This window comes from Polypterus senegalus, chromosome 1, assembly GCF_016835505.1.
Source record: "Polypterus senegalus isolate Bchr_013 chromosome 1, ASM1683550v1, whole genome shotgun sequence".
Taxonomy (NCBI): Eukaryota; Metazoa; Chordata; class Cladistia; order Polypteriformes; family Polypteridae; genus Polypterus; species Polypterus senegalus.
Window position 1 is genome coordinate 157,878,706 of NC_053154.1, and position 20,615 is coordinate 157,899,320.

The 20,615-nt window shown below is 38.1% G+C and overlaps 1 protein-coding gene across 4 annotated transcripts in view; it reads left to right on the plus strand.

The window, feature by feature from the left end:
* The window catches only part of samd7 (sterile alpha motif domain containing 7), a 66,998-nt gene extending 63,282 nt beyond the window's left edge, over positions 1–3,716 (plus strand). For all 4 annotated transcript variants that reach the window (XM_039761102.1, XM_039761076.1, XM_039761086.1 and 1 more), the window contains exons 11-13: positions 256–377; positions 1,681–1,791; positions 2,588–3,716. In XM_039761102.1, coding sequence (XP_039617036.1) covers positions 256–377; positions 1,681–1,791; positions 2,588–2,818 — 464 coding nt within the window. In that variant the 3' untranslated portion in view covers positions 2,819–3,716. The remainder of the gene's footprint in view (positions 1–255; positions 378–1,680; positions 1,792–2,587) is intronic.
* Positions 3,717–20,615: the final 16,899 nt, after the last annotated feature.

A 20,615-nucleotide genomic window follows, 5' to 3' on the forward strand; every position in this document is an offset into this window, starting at 1 on the left:
TGGAGCTGTCTTTATTTAGCCTTCTTGCCCAAAAAACTCAGACATGAAGTAATTTCTTCACCGTCTGATTGTCTTTGTGTTCTTTCTATCTACTGGACGTTCCTGGGGATTGAGCGTCCCATCCTTGATACCAGTATGGTAATAAGCTCTCTCCTGCTGATGTTCTTTGAGATTTCATAAAAGGTTCACAGGTAGGGACTGGACAAACTTTTTAAATGGACATTTTTAACATGTTTCTGATTGTATTTGTTACAGGAGCACACAGTGTATTTATTAATGGAGATGAAATGTCTTCCATTGAAGATATTCGCAAATGGACAGTAGACGATGTGTATAACTTCATCAGTAACATACCTGGATGCTCAGAATATGCACAGGTAATGATTGTGTTTAATTATTAGACCTTATGGAAGAGGATAAGTCAGGTGATTTTGCTAAAATTGCTGAAAAGGGCACTTAATGACATTTATGTCCTTTTTTTTTTTTTTAAACAAAGAAATTGATGAGTAACATCCATTTGCCTTCATCCTATAGAAATACAGTTTATATCCTCTACTTCAGGGGTATCCGACTCCAGTCTTGAAGGGCTGCAGGTTGTCCTTCCTGACACTTTCTTTATCAGTGGCCAGTTTCTGCTATTAATTCATTCTTTTCCCTTCATTTTAATTGCCTTGTTTTTAAAGACTCTGTCCTCTGGTTTGCTTCTTTTTCCCTTAAATAGCAGCCAAACAAAATGAGATGTCATGTGAAGCAACAGATGACCAGCTAAATTGGGGGCCTCAGACTCCAACCAATTTAACTCAAACCAGTTTCTTTATTAGAAGCCAATTCTTGTTGTTAATTAAACCCATTAGTTAATTCAGTGGCTTGGTGATGATCATCTCATTCTGCCATTGGAGACATTTTTAAAGCTGTTGATTTTCCTTTTTGTAAGAGCACTGTCAGAATGTGTTGTGGAAGTGAGCAGATCAATATTACTGAGATCTTCATCTTTATTTTCATTTATTGTATGAAGGACTTGGGTTAGCTGGTCATGTGTTGGCTCTTTTTATATCTCATTATTGTTTTCATGAGCATGAGTCTTAAATAGAAAGTCAATAAGAATTAACGCAAAAGAGTTAATGAGCAGCAAAAACTGGTCACTGATTAAGAAAAGGTTAGAATGAAAACCTGCAGCCACTCCAGCCTTCCAGGATTGAAATTGGACACCTGTCTACTTGATGTTTTCAATAAAAAGTCGATGTGTGGAAATTTTAAAGTGATACCATTAAAGAATGCATTTGTTATTAGTATGAGTGGATGGATTTGGATCCAAGTTTCAGTTCATATGACAAAGTAGGTTGAAAAAGTGAATACTGCAGAAATGTATACTGAAAATGGCTCTTTATAATATATTGTAAAATTTACATGTCTGAAATATAAATGTATTGTGAAGACCACCATTCACTAAATTCTTGTCAACAGCTGACCTATTTAATTAATTTTTTTATATACTTCATGGGCTGAATCATATGTTCCAATACATATTGTGTACTTTGCTTAATTAAAAGTCTCAGATTTTTTTTTTTGGTTTTTGGCTCAATTTTAGCTTAGCTTGATGCACTATAGAAAAATGTAAACATGATGTCAAGTCTTTAAATCCAGTTCTTTTATGAGTTGTTTAAATTTGACTGCATACAGACTTTCAAGGACCATGTCATTGACGGAGAGACTCTTCCACTACTAACTGAAGAGCACCTCCTTGACACGCTAGGCTTGAAACTTGGACCAGCTTTGAAAATACGATCTCAGGTTTGTTTCCAGTTATTTTCAAATCCAACCCTACTGTGAGAACAGTTTCACATTTAATTTTATTAAAATAGATTAACTCCTCTCCTAATTTATATAAGAAAACACTGCACAAGGCCTGTATACCAAAAATAATACTCATTCACAGCCCAGATTATAAAGTAAAAGCATACTAGATTTTACAATGAACATTTACGATAAATTAAATATTTGCACCATATATTTTAACAATGTCTTCTACTCAGCTATCCATATTGGTTTATTCATGGCCTACTTAAGTTAACCCACATTGCAAAATCAATTGTTTTTTAACTTAGGATAAGCTACTTCCAGTCTTAGTAGGTAATTTCATATGTGTGGTTTAAACCATCCATCCATCCATTATCCAACCAGCTATATCCTAACTACAGGGTCACGGGGGGTCTACTGGAGCAAATCCCAGCCAACACAGGGTGCAAGGCAGAAGTGTGGTTTAAACCGTAATGTGTAAATAGTGTGTTATTACATGAGATGAAGATGGGTGTGAATGGGCCTTTTAAGACAATATGTCTTTTGTATGTTTTTTTTTTTCCTCCTTTCATGGCTGGTTTGTATCTGTCAAGTACACTACCTTCATCTCTTTTAACAATTGAACAAAGTTTCAGCATACTGACGAGCCTATGTAGGATCATTAATTTTTACATAGGTACGTTTCTTAGAATTTGTGGAAATGCCATGACTATAATGAAGACATAACACTTTTGAAAGGATGCTTCTTCCCATCTATCACTTCAGCTGCATATGACTTGTATTTTTGCAGGTGTCTCGCCGACTGGGCAGTATGTTTTACATGATGAATCTGCCTGTCTCTACTGCTATGTCATCCATGACAGAGAAGCCAGGAGACCAGTCCTCCGATGTCAACTCTCCTGTTAACTGTAACAGTGCCATTGACTTGCTAGGAAGCCCCTGCTCAAGAGAATTAGAAAACACTAAACCTCAGGAACAAGCTCCTTCAGATACCAGTGTGGCTCTCAGTGAAACAACATAGCTCTTCCTAAGCTGGATTTGCAGAAATGTTGAGCTGGATTCAACTTTTTTTATTCATTTATTATGAAATATTAAATGGTTCAGGGAATCCTATTTAGTATAGCATCTGTGGCCTTGATTTATTAAAGACTTTTTTTTTTTTTTGGAAAATGGCCTAGTTGCAGTCTTTTTCTTATATGCAGCATGTTAGAAAGTAAAACAATTAAATTTCACATGCAGAATGTATTGACAACTGTTTTTAAAGTGTTTGCAAGTTAAAATAAATGGGCTATTTTTTTTTTAATAAAACAGTGAAACATATCAAAAGTTAAAGATAATAATGTAACAGCATGATATTTTGGAGTCAAATTTGCATCCAGCCTTTTTTATTACTTTTTTTATGTTTTTGTTGTTGCAATGTTGGTGGTCGGCATAGTTGGTTACTGTAGTGGGGTCACATTCCACTTTAGTCACTGTGCAGTTTGCCTGTTCTCTCCACTCCTGTGTTGGATTTTCTGAGTACTTCTGTTTTCTTCAACAAACCCCTAAAGACTTGCAGGATAAGTTAGAGATTCCAGATTACAAGTAGACAGTAGGTGGTGTGTGTGTAGGCCCTGTGATTAACAAGGGTTGTTTCCTGTCTTGCACCACTTGTTGCCGGGATAGGCTCAAGTCTGCCACAGCCCTGCAATTTATTATGTATTTTTTTTTAGAACAATGCATTATGTGTAGTACTATAAAATTAAACATACGTTTTTAGTGTCCATGATAGACTACCAAGGTGTGCAAACTTTTAACTTTCCTGGAATATGGTGCCTTGCAGGCCTCAGGTACTGTATATGTTTTAATGTTGCCATTCATTCTGGATCTTTTGATCTTGAATACAAGGTCAAAAAAAAAGTGTGCTTTTTTACTTAGATTCAGCCACAATAAAGTCATACATTAGTTTCATGAGCAAATGTTGTGGATGATAAAGTGCAAAATCTTAAAAAGCAAGGAAAAGAACAATAGTTAATGTCACACACAAATACTACCTACATTTCTCTAAATAAATAGCAAACCCATTTTGTAATTTCTGGATTGATACAAAAAAGGGTAGAAACTGGGAAATAACAGCTTGTTTACTAAATGTAGAAGTCCAGTTAAAAGCAGATGGTAGTTGGGGTGAAGCAGTTAAGGTGGTCTTCAGGACTGAACTTGATGACCACTGAGTTAAACCTTTTATTGTATTACTAATTAGCACACAAATGAACGTAACGTTGAATTAGCGGCTCTGCCCTAACATTCAGTGTCATTTGCAGCTGTGTCAGTACAGCTCATCACTAATAGTCAGTATTTGAATACAATTTAAGGAGCAAACTCCACAGAAATAAGGTGAATTGTAATAAAATTCAACTCTCATACTAGAGCTCTTATCTGAATGCAGAAAAAGAAAAGAAAAAAGGCCAGCAAAACAATTTGTTTGATGAAACATTAGCATGACCCACTCATTGGTGAGACTGTTTGGAATGAAAGCCTGTAGATACAGTGGTACACCAGAACTGAACTTCGGAAACCTTGTTGTATATGACTTCCTGCAGTGCCTCAGGTTTTAAATAATCTGACAAATATGCATTTCATTTTTCCTTTCCCATTTACTGAAGTCCCAAATGTGGTCAGTGTTAAGCAACAAGACATTGCATTTGACATTCAACGATATGTCCTCTGTGGGGGAAGTTTCAGTATGATGCAAAAATTCCAGGTCACTGTTAAAATAAACATCATAAGCAATGCTGCCCACTACAGTATGCTAGAAAAATGAATGATCCCAATGTGCTCACCCAGAAGCTTGATGATTAACTGCTGTTCCTCCTCAAATGTTGTAGAATATTCTTTACAACAATTTCAATATCATATACTGGTCAAAACACTGTCTTGAGTTAATTGAAAGTAGTTAGGAAAAGATTATGAATAATTAGAATGGAGCATAGTAAAACCAATTTTTTTGTCATCAGTTTGATTATACAAAACCAAAAAGTCTGTCTACTGTGCCCCAAAATTATAAAACTAATAACCATATATGATATAGCATAGTGCACTTGAAATCAATATACACTCACCTAAAGGATTATTAGGAACACCTGTTCAATTTCTCATTAATGCAATTATCTAATCAACCAATCACATGGCAGTTGCTTCAATGCTTTTAGGGGTGTGGTCCTGGTCAAGACAATCTCCTGAACTCCAAACTGAATGTCAGAATGGGAAAGAAAGGTGATTTAAGCAATTTTCAGCGTGGCATGGTTGTTGGTGCCAGACGGGCCGGTCTGAGTATTTCACAATCTGCTCAGTTACTGGGATTTTCACGCACAACCATTTCTAGGGTTTACAAAGAATGGTGTGAAAAGGGAAAAACATCCAGTATGCGGCAGTCCTGTGGGTGAAAATGCCTTGTTGATGCTAGAGGTCAGAGGAGAATGGGCCAACTGATTTTAGCTGATAGAAGAGCAACTTTGACTGAAATAACCACTCGTTACAACCAAGGTATGCAGCAAAGCATTTGTGAAGCCACAACACGCACAACCTTGAGGCGGATGGGCTACAACAGCAGAAGACCCCACCGGGTACCACTCATCTCCACTACAAATAGGAAAAAGAGGCTACAATTTGCACAAGCTCACCAAAATTGGACAGTTGAAGACTGGAAAAATGTTGCCTGGTCTGATGAGTCTCGATTTCTGTTGAGACATTCAAATGGTAGAGTCAGAATTTGGCGTAAACAGAATGAGAACATGGATCAATCATGCCTCGTTACCACTGTGCAGGCTGGTGGTGGTAATGTAATGGTGTGGGGGATGTTTTCTTGGCACACTTTAGGCCCCTTAGTGCCAATTGGGCATCATTTAAATGCCACGGGCTACCTGAGCATTGTTTCTGACCATGTCCATCCCTTCATGACCACCATGTACCCATCCTCTGATGGCTACTTCCAGCAGGATAATGCACCATGTCACAACGCTCGAATCATTTCAAATTGGTTTCTTGAACATGACAATGAGTTCACTGTACTAAAATGGCCCCCACAGTCACCAGATCTCAACCCAATAGAGCATCTTTGCAATGTGGTGGAATGGGAGCTTCGTGCCCTGGATGTGCATCCAACAAATCATCAACTGCAAGATGCTATCCTATTAATATGGGCCAACATTTCTAAATAATGCTTTCAGCACCTTGTTGAGTCAATGGCACGTAGAATTAAGGCAGTTCTGAAGGCAAAAGGGGTCAAACACCGTATTAGTATGGTGTTCCTAATAATCCTTTAGGTGAGTGTATATTCATGCAACCCATTATTAAGTTATATTATTCCTACTTTGAGCATAACATTGTCAATGGGAGAACTTATGAAGTAAGGTATTTGTGTTAGTAATTTAACAAACAGTCGATCCTTCCTAACAAGTTACATGGTTAAAAGCAATTTCTAGGTGCATCGTCCCATTTAATAAAGTAGAATAAGAAACAATCTGGAAATACTAAAGCGGTATATGTGAAGGAGCTGAAACCTAAATAAAGATGAGAATGTCAACTCTTCTCTTTGAAAAAGCATTGACTGTATCCCAGAGTAGTTTTAATTAGGCTCTGCTGAAGGAATTGATCAAGTAAGTGCATTCAGATGGGCTTTTTTATCTCCTATTGGGGTTGCCTGAGCACTATGGTTGGTAAGTCTTCAAGTCCTCAATCATTACTGTAGCTGCAGATCTCTTAACCAATTCATACCACTCAGCCAGACCTGAGGTTACTACCTGGTTTTGATCAGAGTTTTGTGAGGCCTTGAACACCTTATTGTTGGATGGCTTTGAATATGTTTTTGAAAACCAATTAAAGGATGTGGATGCTCTCAGTAAAGGTGATGACATAATAACCTAGGCTGAAGAGATTTTCCAGAGGTCGAAGAAGACCTTGAAGGAACACTAAACCTGGTGGTCATACTCTCCTTCATGCTGGTAAAGCAGGGTAAGGTGAAATCCATTCCTGTGATTGAAAATCCTTCACAGCAGTAGCACTGAAAGTGGCAGACAGGGTATTTTCAAAAATACTGAAGATATTACATTTCTTGACTTGAATGTCTATTTAGTGGTGAGTGGAAGGTTGGGATGGTACCGCTTGACTTACACTGGAGTGATGCTCCTCATTTAAAAAAAAATGAGGGGTGAATGCATACTTTTGGGGGATCAGATTAAAAGAGTATCGGAAAGCTTTTAGCCGGATGCATACTTTTGTCCTAATGTTGATCCTTGGACTTGGAGGTACAATATAGATCTCTTAACGAAACAGCTTTTTTCCTGGTATACAAATCTATTGATAACCTTCTCCGCGATAAATAGTTCTTTTACTGTTTGCACAATTTGCATTTTCTAATACTTTTTCAGTTTTTTCCAATATACTTTCTTTTTATAACTGGCCTTGTGCTCTATCTGTTCATTAATTGTTTGCTCTCTGTGGTAGTTTCAATCTTTTATTTTTTGTTTCATATAACATCTAACTTCATGTAACAAAAATGTTTATATTACTAGCTAGGTACTTAATATTTAGCTTACAGTGAAATAAAGGTAAATTGTGTAAGCAGAGCAACAGTATAGCATATATCAGTAAAGATTTTTGACATACAAATCACAGTCACATCAAGTGGTGTATTATTATTGTAATTCCTTAACAAAATTGAATTTTGCCTGTTCTTTAAACTTGTTTCAGTGAAGTAAGGTTATCACATTCTTGGTTTAAACTTGAATGCTATTAAGATCCACATTGGATTATTCGAATGCAGTATCGTATCTCAACTAAAGTCTGTGATCTTCATGTTAAAACACAGGTGAGGTTTAGAGAGTTTCCAGTTTGTAGTACTGAGGATGGCATCCCTGCTGTACAGGTATAATATTGTCTTTCTGACCATAAGGATAACATCACTAATAAAAACATCAGTAATGGGGTTTCTCCACAAGAGAGAGAGAGAGATTAGCAGAATTGTGATGCCAATGCCCACAGCCAAATGGCACCAACTGATTCCAGGGACATCAGTAGTCATAACCAAGATGCACCAGGGAAAGTGAGGTCACAAACAAGACTTGCTGTTCAGAATTGTTCAGGAGTTTTATTAAAACGGGGAATTCAAGTATTCAAAATTAAAAAAAAACCCTGAAGATGAATTAAAAAAAAAATCTTCAAAAATGTGACATAAAAACAATTGTGTCCAGTAAATAATTAAATCCAATAAATATTATTAAAACCACAAAACTCCTACATGATATAAATCCCCAAAAAAAATACTTTTTAGTTCACCCCATGAAGCCGATTGCATCCAAGTCTGCCATGTAGACTCGACCAGCCACATCAGTTGGTAACCCATAGTTTCTGGAGCTGCCACCTTGGCCAGTCTGCACAGTTTCCTTGAGCACCTTGCCCTCTGTCTTGATGATGCCACACTGTGGATCTGCTACTATTCCCATGGCCCATCTCCATCTTTATTTGCTCTCTTACTCGGCAGATGTGAACTTTGGCATACACTGGAGTGTCCACACAGCCAATAGTCCTGCTCCCTTTTAAACTGTTCCATCATTCACTTGATATTTGTTTTGTGGTTATATTTTATTAACAGCAATTATAATTTATTTGAATCATAAAATTAAATTAAAAAGGCATGGTTCTGATACTCTCCATATCCATCCATCCATCCATTGTCTAACCCGCTGAATCCGAATAGGGTCACGGGGGTCTGCTGGAGCCAATCCCAGCCAACACAGGGCAGGAACCAATCCTGGGCAGGGTGCCAACCCACCACAGGACACACACAAACACACCCACACATCAAGCACACACTAGGGCCAATTTAGAATTGCCAATCCACCTAACCTGCATGTCTTTGGATTGTGGGAGGAAACCCACGCAGACACGGGGAGAACATGCAAACTCCACGCAGGGAGGACCCGGGAAGCGAACCCAGGTCTCCTAACTGCGAGGCAGCAGCGCTACCACTGCACCACCGTGCCGCCACTCTCCATATTAACAAGTTATATATGTTTTAGTCAGATTTACATACCTCAAAATTTGAATGTAAATAATTGTTTTTAAATTAAAGTGATTGGACATTATCACATAACTGAGTGGGGGGACTGAAATATTCAACACAGTATTTTCAAAATGTGTGAAAGAAAAACTAAAAATAACACCATCCAGACCAAGACTAATTTCTGCCTCAGAAACAGGCCCCACATCAGGTTTCCTGGTCCCAAACTCAAAAGGCAGGTAAGTCTGCAAGGACCCAAAATGGGGTTCAGGTTTAGAAATACTTGAAATACTCAAATATGCCTTTTAAGGGAGAGGATAACTGCAAGCCACTGGCTTAAAAGGACAAAAAGAAAGCAATGTTCCTTAATTATTACATATTTATTAAACAGCAAAAGAATCACAAAAATATTAAGGCAAGAGGAAAAAGCATGTCAAGGCCAAGAAGTTCAATTTACAATTCAGTAATCAGAAGCAAAAAAATAAAAAAAATAATTCATAGTATAACAGAATATTCAAAAAAATGTACTTACAGTGATTTAAAATTCACAACTAGCAAAGACCCTCTGAGGGACCTAACTCCTCAACCTCAAATATAAAGGTTGAGGGAGCTTCCTTTGCAATGATATCATGGTAGTCCAGCCTCTTGGGGATCCACCAATAAAACACAAAGACAATATTCATAAAACAATTATACACATACATGAAAACTAAATAATAATTAAATGAAAGAACATTAACATAAATTACAAAATGACAAAAAGTACAAAACAAATAATTCAAAAAGAATATAAATGACAAAGAAGGAAAATACACTTAAGTCAAAGAACAGACTCTAAATGAAAAATAACTGTGGAAAAATCTTTGCATAGCTCATTGAAAGTCAAGACATTTACCAACGAAAACCCTCATAAATTTGTCAAAATTAATGGCTTAATTATACATTAATATATTTCTGACATACAATACAAAATGAAGCATTACTAAAAGTGTAACATTATTTTACACATTTCACGAAATGAAATGCTTTTATTGGTGTCATTTCTAACATTACCATGCCCAAGCTATCTCACTATCTATAATGGAGACAGGTCTGTGTCTTCAGGTTTCTAAAAATACACCAGCAAATTTTGTAATATTACCAGTACAAACATGATCATATGTTACAGCACGTGCAAATTCCATGTTGCTTCCTGCATAATTAGCAAGCCATTCCCATATATTATAGAACTCCATGATAGATGAGTCACCATAAGGTGTGGCTTCAGGACAAATGCATCTCATTTTTGCTTTGCACCCTCCTCCACCATAACCGATCATCTATGGGGAGGAGCGAAAGCTTTAGAATCGTTAAAACTTTTGATCTCCAGTTTTCAATGGACCTCGATGTTTTAGGGTCCCCTGATACCGACAAAATCGATAGCTCTATGATGGGTGTTTGTCACAGAGCTAAAACGGCTGGACAGAAAAATACCAAACTTGAAACCTAAGCCTGTTATGGGATGACGATCTGCTGATTAGTTTTTGAGCCAAATCATGCAAGAGAAAGTGGCTGTCTGGAGGAACCCTCAAATACCGTAATTCTGCAATTAATTATGAATTCTTCTTGTCAATTACTATCGTAATTACCTCAGCATCAGAGCGGTAAATAATTACTGAAATGTTATAGAATAGTTTAGGTAACTTGGTTCCTAGGGTGCAAAGCCAACTAACACTCCTGTCTGAATTTTTATTAAGGTATAATTAGTAGGAAGAATATTGAGATGCAATAAAACAGCCACGTTATAAGGGTAACTATGATTCACCTACCCAATATTAATCCTTTATCCTCCATTTTGACATGCCTTACTGAAGACACTAACCTGAACTGTTCTAATTTACAGGAGCTGTTTTAAAGCTATGATTACCTCAGGTCTCAGGAATTCCCACACATCATTTTAGCAAAGGAAGAGGTGGCTCCTTAAAATTCCAACTACTCAAGGTATTTGATCTTTTTAATGAGCACAAGATCAGGGCATTTGTAAGATTCACACAGTGTCTGGATTTGTTATATTCAGAACTATATAATATATGATGATCAGACTGCATTGTTAGGAGCAATTAATGCAGAAATCCTGAGAATCCCAAAGGGTTGAAAACATATTTCTTGGAACTGTATTAGTAGTAATAAATGTAAAAAATGATGGTTTTGTCATTGGCTTTCAAATGGAAATAAATTAGGAACAGCAGAAAATGTTAAACTAATGTAAATATCAGAAAAGTGCTGAATGTCTATCCTATCAAGTTCAAAACAGTAGAAACAATGTAAAGCTACTAAGATGAACTGACTGCATAAAACCAACTTTTCATATAAAAGCTCTTGAGCTGTGCAATATGAATATTTAAGCAATTTGTTACAGTAAATTACTGTCTTAGCCGACTACTTGCATTGACAAATAGCAGGTACAGCCAACTAAGCAAATTATATATAAATACACACACACACACACACATATATTTGGCAGCATGCAAATGTTGGGTATCGGTGAATTTCATCATGTTCATTAATATGATGGATGACTTACCATAAAACCCCAAATACAAGAATATCTTTACATTTATAATGTGCTGCCAAAGCATTTTATGATACATTAAGGTGGGGACGAGCTGACTGATGGGTGAATGTCTCTCTCAATCAATCAATAACATATACAGAAATGACCAATTTATTTATAAATGAGACTTCTTATGAACAACCTGGCAGAACTTCAGAATATATTATGCATGTAAATCCATAAGCAATGCAACAATGAAATGCTCTTAATCCAATGAGTGAAAGATTAATTTGAAATTCATCAAATCTGCAGCCTTCTGACAGGAAGAATTAATCTAGAGAATTTCACGTTTATCTAAAACCTATAGACAAATATAACAATTTTTTTTTTAATATTGTTTTTTATCAGTATGCTGCTTCTGGAGTATGTGAATTTCCCCTTGGGATTAATAAAGTATCTATCTATCTATCTAAAAGGGGAAAAACTAGAAAAGAAATACCAATTCTAATAAGGTTCCATGAATTAATATGAAAGCACCATTTACAATAAATGTATAGCCATTATTTGCTTCTCATTTTTCTCTAAAACACAAACAGTTACATTGTGTTAAGAGTTTAAATATGTACAATACAGTATATAATATACAGTGGTATGAAAAACTATTTGCCCCCTTCCTGATTTCTTATTCTTTTGCATGTTTGTCACACAAAATGTTTCTGATCATCAAACACATTTAACCATTAGTTAAATATAACACAAGTAAACACAAAATGCAGTTTTAAATGATGGTTTTATTATTTAGGGAGAAAAAAATTCCAAACCTACATGGCCCTGTGTGAAAAAGTAATTGCCCCCTTTTTAAAAAATAACCTAACTGTGGTGTATCACACCTGAGTTCAATTTCCGTAGCCACCCCCAGGCCTGATTACTGCCACACCTGTTTCAATCAAGAAATCACTTAAATAGGAGCTGCCTGACACAGAGAAGTAGACCAAAAGCACCTCAAAAGCTAGACATCATGCCAAGATCCAAAGAAATTCAGAAACAAATGAGAACAGAAGTAATTGAGATCTATCAGTCTGGTAAAGGTTATAAAGCCATTTCTAAAGCTTTGGGACTCCAGCGAACCACAGTGAGAGCCATTATCCACAAATGGCAAAAACATGGAACAGTGGTGAACCTTCCCAGGAGTGGCCGGCCGACCAAAATTACCCCAAGAGCGCAGAGACGACTCATCCGAGAGGTCACAAAGACCCCAGGACAACGTCTAAAGAACTGCAGGCCTCACTTGCCTCAATTAAGGTCAGTGTTCACGACTCCACCATAAGAAAGAGACTGGCAAAACGGCCTGCATGGCAGATTTCCAAGACGCAACCACTGTTAAGCAAAAGAACATTAGGGCTCGTCTCAATTTTGCTAAGGAACATCTCAATGATTGCCAAGACTTTTGGGAAAATACCTTGTGGACTGATGAGACAAAAGTTGAACTTTTGGAAGGCAAATGTCCGTTACATCTGGCGTAAAAGGAACACAGCATTTCAGAAAAGAACATCATGCCAACAGTAAAATATGGTGGTGGTAGTGTGATGGTCTGGGGTTGTTTTGCTGCTTCAGGACCTGAAAGGCTTGCTGTGATAGATGGAACCATGAATTCTACTGTCTACCAAAAATCCTGAAGGAGAATGTCCGCCATCTGTTCGTCAACTCAAGCTGAAGCGATCTTGGGTGCTGCAACAGGACAATGACCCAAAACACACCAGCAAATCCACCTCTGAATGGCTGAAGAAAAACAAAATGAAGACTTTGGAGTGGCCTAGTCAAAGTCCTGACCTGAATCCAATTGAGATGCTATGGCATGACCTTAAAAAGGCGGTTCATGCTAGAAAACCCTCAAATAAAGCTGAATTACAACAATTCTGCAAAGATGAGTGGGCCAAAATTCCTCCAGAGCGCTGTAAAAGACTCATTGCAAGTTATCGCAAACGCTTGATTGCAGTTATTGCTGCTAAGGGTGGCCCAACCAGTTATTAGGTTCAGGGGGCAATTACTTTTTCACACAGGGCCATGTAGGTTTGGATTTTTTCTCCTAAATAATAAAACCATCATTTAAAAACTGCATTTTGTGTTTACTTGTGTTATATTTGACTAATGGTTAAATGTGTTTGATGATCAGAAACATTTTGTGTGACAAACATGCAAAAGAATAAGAAATCAGGAAGGGGGCAAATAGTTTTTCACACCACTGTATATTATATACTGTATTGTACATATTTAAACTCTTAACACAATGTAACTGTTTGTGTTTTAGAGAAAAATGAGAAGCAAATAATGGCTATACATTTATTGTAAATGGTGCTTTCATATTAATTCATGGAACCTTATTAGAATTGGTATTTCTTTTCTAGTTTTTCCCCTTTTAGATAGATAGATAGATAGATAGATAGATAGATAGATAGATAGATAGATACTTTATTAATCCCAAGGGGAAATTCACATACTCCAGAAGCAGCATACTGATGAAAAACAATATTAAAGAGTGATAAAAATGCAGGTAAAAAAAAAATTGGTAGACAGTAGAATTCATGGTTCCATCTATCACAGCAAGCCTTCCAGGTCCTGAAGCAGCAAAACAACCCCAGACCATCACACTACCACCACCATATTTTACTGTTGGTATGATGTTCTTTTTCTGAAATGCTGTGTTCCTTTTACACCAGATGTAACGGACATTTGCCTTCCAAAAAGTTCAACTTTTGTCTCATCAGTCCACAAGGTATTTTCCCAAAAGTCTTGGCAATCATTGAGATGTTTCTTAGCAAAATTGAGACGAGCCCTAATGTTCTTTTTGCTTAACAGTGGTTTGCGTCTTGAAATCTGCCATGCAGGCCATTTTTGCCCAGTCTCTTTCTTATGGTGGAGTCGTGAACACTGACCTTAATTGAGGCAAGTGAGGCCTGTAGTTCTTTAGACGTTGTCCTGGAGTCTTTTGTGACCTCTCGGATGAGTCGTCTCTGCATTCTTGGGGTAATTTTGGTCGGCCGGCCACTCCTGGGAAGGTTCACCACTGTTCCATGTTTTTGCCATTTGTGGATAATGGCTCTCACTGTGGTTCGCTGGAGTCCCAAAGCTTTAGAAATGGCTTTATAACCTTTACCAGACTGATAGATCTCAATTACTTCTGTTCTCATTTGTTCCTGAATTTCTTTGGATCTTGGCATGATGTTTAGCTTTTGAGGTGCTTTTGGTCTACTTCTCTGTGTCAGGCAGCTCCTATTTAAGTGATTTCTTGATTGAAACAGGTGTGGCAGTAATCAGGCCTGGGGTGGCTGCGGAAATTGAACTCAGGTGTGATACACCACAGTTAGGTTATTTTTAACAAGGGGCAATTACTTTTTCACACAGGGCCATGTAGGTTTGGAATTTTTTTCTCCCTAAATAATAAAAACCATCATTTAAAAACTGCATTTTGTGTTTACTTGTGTTATATTTGACTAATGGTTAAATGTGTTTGATGATCAGAAACATTTTGTGTGACAAACATGCAAAAGAATAAGAAATCAGGAAGGGGGCAAATAGTTTTTCACACCACTGTATATGCTAGGCTTTAAATCTTTAGCACATTCCAGTGATATAAACTGCTCAAAAAAATTAAAGGAACACTTTGAAAACAAATCAGATCTCAATGGGAAAAAGAAATCCTCCTGGATATCTATACTGATATAGACTGGGTAATGTGTTAGGAACGAAAGGATGCCACATCGTTTGATGGAAATGAAAATGATCAACCTACAGAGCCCTGAATTCAAAGACGCCCCAAAAATCAAAGTGAAAGAATTATGTGGCAGGTTACTCCATTTTGCCAAAATTTAATTGCAGCAACTCAAAATTGTACGCAGCACTTTGTATGGCCCCTGTGTTCTTGTATACATGCCTGACAACATCGGTGCATGCTTCTAATGAGATGACAGATGGTGTTGTGGGGGATCTCCTCCCAGATCTGGACCAGGGCATCACTGAGCTCCTGGACAGTCTGAGGTGCAACCTGGTGGCATTGGATGGACCAAAACATAATGTCCCAGAGGTGTTCTATTGGATTTAGGTCAGGAAAGTGTGGTGGCCAGTCAATGGTATCAATTCCTTCATCCTCCAGGAACTGCCTGCATACTCTCACCACATGAGGCCAGGAATTGTCGTGCACCAGGAGCCACTGTACCAGCATAGGGTCTGACAATGGGTCCAAGGATTTCATCCTGATACCTAATGGCAGCCAAGGTGCCTTTGTCAAGCCTGTAGCGGTCTGTGTGACCCTCCATGGATATGCCTCCCCAGACAATCATTAACCCACCACCAAACTGCTCATGCTGAATGATGTTACAGGCAGCATAATGTTCTCCATGGCTTCTCCAGACCCTTTCACTTCTGTCACGTGCTCAGGGTGAACCTGCTCTCATCTGTAAAAAGCACAGGGCACCAGTGGTGCATCTGCCAATTCTGGTATTCTATGGCGAATGCCAATCGAGCTGCATGCTGCTGGGCAGTGAGCCCAGGGCCAATTAGAGGACATGGGGCCCTTGGGTCACCCTCATGAAGTCTTTCTGGTTGTTTGGTCAGAGACATTCACACCAGTGGCCTGCTGGAGGTCATTTTGTAGGGCTCTGGCAGTGCTCATCCTGTTCCTCCTTGCCCAAAGGAGCAGATACTGGTCCTGCTGATGGGTTATGGACCTTCTATGGCCCTCTCCAGCTCTTCTAGAGTAACTGCCTGTCTCCTGGAATCTCCTCCTTGCCCTTGAGACTGTACTGGGAGACACAGCAAACCTTCTGTCAATGGCACCTATTGATGCGCCATCCCGGAGAAGTTGGACTACCTGTGCAACCTCTGTAGGGTCCAGGTATCGCCTCATGCCACCAGATGTGACACTGACTGTAGCCAAATGCAAAACTAGTGAAGAAACAGTCAGAAAAGATGAGGAGGGAAAAATGTCAGTGGCCTCCACCTGTTAAACCATTCCTGTTTTGGGGGTCATCTCATTGTTGCCCCTCTAGTGCATCTGTTGTTAATTTCATTAACATCACAGCAGCTGAAACTGATTAACAACCCCCTCTGCTACTTAACTGACCAGATTAATATCCCATAAGTTTCATTGACTTTATGCTATACTCTGATTAAAAAGTGTTCCTTTAATTCTTTTGAGCAGTATACAATGGTGACCCTTTCTGCAAAATGATAGGTGGATCTGTTATAATGGTATAATGTGTTAGAAACTACAAAATTCAGCACCAGCAAAATAACTACAACTATGTTCTTTAAGAAGCTGTTGACACTATGAAAAGAAAAACAATGAAAAAATCTTCATTAGAAAATGGGTTTTTACTTTAGTTCAGAAATAAATGAAGTGGACAAAAATGTCAACATTTTTAGTATCTTTCATTTGTTTCTCAAAAATGCTGACAAAATTGGTTTACATGAACACTTCAGAGTAAGACTGGCAGATCACTACAGTGGATTGAATCTGGTGGCTAGGAATTAAAAAACAGCAGATTCTCACTTCATGTATCCCAACATTGGCACTTATCCTTAACACTGTAGTTTTTTAAGTTTTACTGCGTATCAAAACAGTGAAGCTGTCATTAGGCTCTATTGTAGGAATGAAGCTGGACAGTTTAACATTCGTGGCAGAGCAACGGAAGCTGAGCAGGCTCCTGTCAATCATGGAGAATTCACTGCATCCACTGAACAGTATCATCTCCAGACAGAGGAGCAGCTTCAGCAACAGACTCCTGTGACCGTCCTGCTCCACTGACAGACTGAGGAGATCATTTCTCCCCCACACTATGCGACTCTTCAATTCCACCCATGGGGGATAAACGTTAACATTATTCAAAGTTATTGTCTGTTTTTACCTGCATTTTTATTACTCTTTAATTTAATATTGTTTTTTGTATCAGTACACTGCTGCTGGATTATGTGAATTTCCCCTTGGGATTAATAAAGTATCTATCTATCTATCTATCTATCTATCTATCTATCTATCTATCTATCTATCTATCTATCTATCTATCTATCTATCTATCTAGGTGCACACTATAATATAAATGCCATATTATAGAATAAAGCTTGATTTTTGTACTACAGCACTGAGTTTCCATTTTATTTGCTGCATGTACAAATGGAAATTCATAGTCAGTGAGTAACTGATGCCCTATACTATCTGAAGTTGGAAATAATCAAATTCTCACTCAGAGAATCTGTTCAAAACATTTTTAAAATATGGCAGGATCTAATCAATAACATTTTAGAATAATCTTCTATATCAGGGAAAGGGATACTCTTCCTTCCTTGCTGCTTCAATGATTTGTTCTGTTTGCTGGCTCTGCTCTCTTTCTTTTGGGTGGGGGTTGAATTTTGGTTTTAAGTTTGATTAGATTGTATGGATTGTTGTTTGTTTTTAATTAAAATTAATAAAATTAATTAAACAGTGGAAATTCATTGTCTTTGATTTAAAGGTGCATCAAATATATCTGTATGGAGACAGCAGCAGTAACATGAGCCCACTATTTTTTTAAGCCTACCTGTCCCTTTACTGCTAGCTCTATCCAAACAATGTGCCTTTGACAGCCTGTACCTTGTTGACTTGTTTCCTCCCAGTGTCATTCTTGGGATATTTGAGAATTAATCTATAAACTGTATATAAAATAGAATGTATGTTTGTCTGTATGTTACCTAAAGAATCCTACACTCTTTGACAAATCTGGACCAAACTTTGCATAGTTTCTCTTTAGGACCATGCTGATAAAATAACCCTAGGTATCCCAGTGTTTTTTTTTTCCTGTGTGCTACAGTTAGCACACCGCTGCCACCTGCTGGTCCAGAACAAATGAAACATCCAACTGTTGGAGAAGAAAATGACCAGGGGCCTCATGTATAAACGGTGCGTATGCACAGAAATGTGGCGTAAGAACTTTTCCACGTTCAAATCGCGATGTATAAAACCTACACTTGGCGTAAAGCCACGCACTTTTCCACAGTACCTCATACCTTGTCGTACGCAAGTTCTCCACAGTTTTGCAGACTGGCGGCACCCAGCGTCAAAGCAGTGCTACTGTTCCTGTGTGGTTACACCTTATTTTCCTGACGCGGCTTTATAAATACACTGAAACTAACCGCATATTGTTTATTAGTGTAACGCATCTGATTGTAATTAACTTGTAACAATATAATGGTCCAGGGAACAGCCATAGTATTCCAAATACCATAACTGCTTTAGCGTTGTTACTCTCACTTCTACTTCTTCTTCTTCTTTCAGCTGCTCCCGTTAGGGTTGCCACAGCGGATCATCTTTTTCCATATTACTCTCACTGCACGACTCGGAGTATTTATATCAATGTATCTGAGTGTGAATCACAGCAACAGCTGATCGGAAAGAGAATTATCAGTATACAGTTTCATGGACACGCTATCTCAGCCACTGCAAAACGTTTTAAAGCCTTTCTTGTACGGACCTCGTGGTTCAGAAACAGTTTCATCTCAAGAACAATAAATGCACTCAATCAATTGCACCTTGTAGAACTGTTTGTACTTATAAGTACAATCACCCCACTGTAAACTTGCACTATAGTTATAATATTGCACAACCTGAGCCACTTTATAAAGCGCGTATTTACATATGATGACGATATCATTTTTAAGGTGAAATGCAGCAAAATATGTTTATTAAATTATACATATAAAACTTTAACTTCATTTAAATAATCTATATTCTTCACTGGGAGTGTCGTGAAGGATAGAATAATTAAACATGTACTACTAAGATATTTCAATGTTCCTTAAACGTTTTGAAGAATCGGTGCTAAGCTTACAGATGGCCTAACTTCTATTACAGAGATGATTGTGTGGCGATTGGTTACTTGGGGAAAGAAAAACAAGGACTGCACTGGCGACTACGCCAATATATATTGAATATAAAACAGAAAGAGAAAATAACAACACAGCTAAAAACGCAGCAACAAATTTCGGCAAAAGTTAAATGCTTGTGTCATGAGCACGAGGCGGCTATGCAATGTCTGCAACGGACGTGGCCATCCACTGTGCATAAGCTACCTTACTGACATTGGCGGGCGAAGGAGCCACCGATTCTTCCTCTGCCCAGTGCCACCACAAGCCTAGAGCCCCCCTGAGTACTGCTGCAATAAATTATTTCATCGAAGTGAAACACATGTTTAATAACGTGCTTTAACTCCTATCATCATAAAATTGATATCACGTATACATCTCAGTATTTTAGTTATTCAGAGAGCTGTCATATCACGAATGTAATGGATTCTGTGTCCAGTTGGAGGAAGAGAGCCGGTTTAAGAAGCAAGTAGTGATTCACACACATAGAGCACATGTTTACGCCATGTTATAGTGTGAGTTCTACGCACTGGGGCCTCATGTATAACGCCGTAGAACTCGCACTATAACATGGCGTAAGCACAAAAGCCGAAATGTGTTTACGCACAGAAAAATCCAGATGCAGGAATCTGTGCGTACTCCAACTTCCACGTTCTTCCGCTACATAAATCCCGATCAGCGTGAAAAGTAACGCCGGCACGCACATTATGTAACGGCCCAACTCCTCCCAGAATTACGCCTATTTGAATATGCAAATCAATATAAATCGCCCTTAAGCTCAGCCTTCTGTGAAAAGACAATGGGAAAAGCACAGGGAAAATATAAGAATTTCAGCGAATACCAAGTGGAGGCAAAAGAAAAACATACTATTTGTTCAAATAAACCGTGGTATAATCAACAAAAGGAAGTTGATCGAGTGGCATAGCGTGTTGGAGAAACTTAAAAGCTCACGTTCACAAAATCGCACAGTGCCAGAAATAAAAAAGAAGTCACATATCAAAGTCACCGTGAAAAGGTGAGTTGTAGCCCACTGAGTGTCATATGAAAGCTTATTAGGGTACAGAGAAAAAAAGGCACACAGTGGGGGAAAAAGCACGAAATGTCAACTTCAATCTAGACATTTCCACTTTAATCACGTAATTCATTTGTCATTAAAGTAGAACATCATAAACTTCATCTTAAAATCGTTTAATTAACCATCCATCCATCCATTTTCCAACCCGCTGAATACGAACACAGGGTCACGGGGGTCTGCTGGAGCCAATCCCAGCCAACACAGGGCACAAGGCAGGAACCAATCCCGGGCAGGGTGCTAACCCACCGCAGGACACACACAAACACACACACGCATCAAGT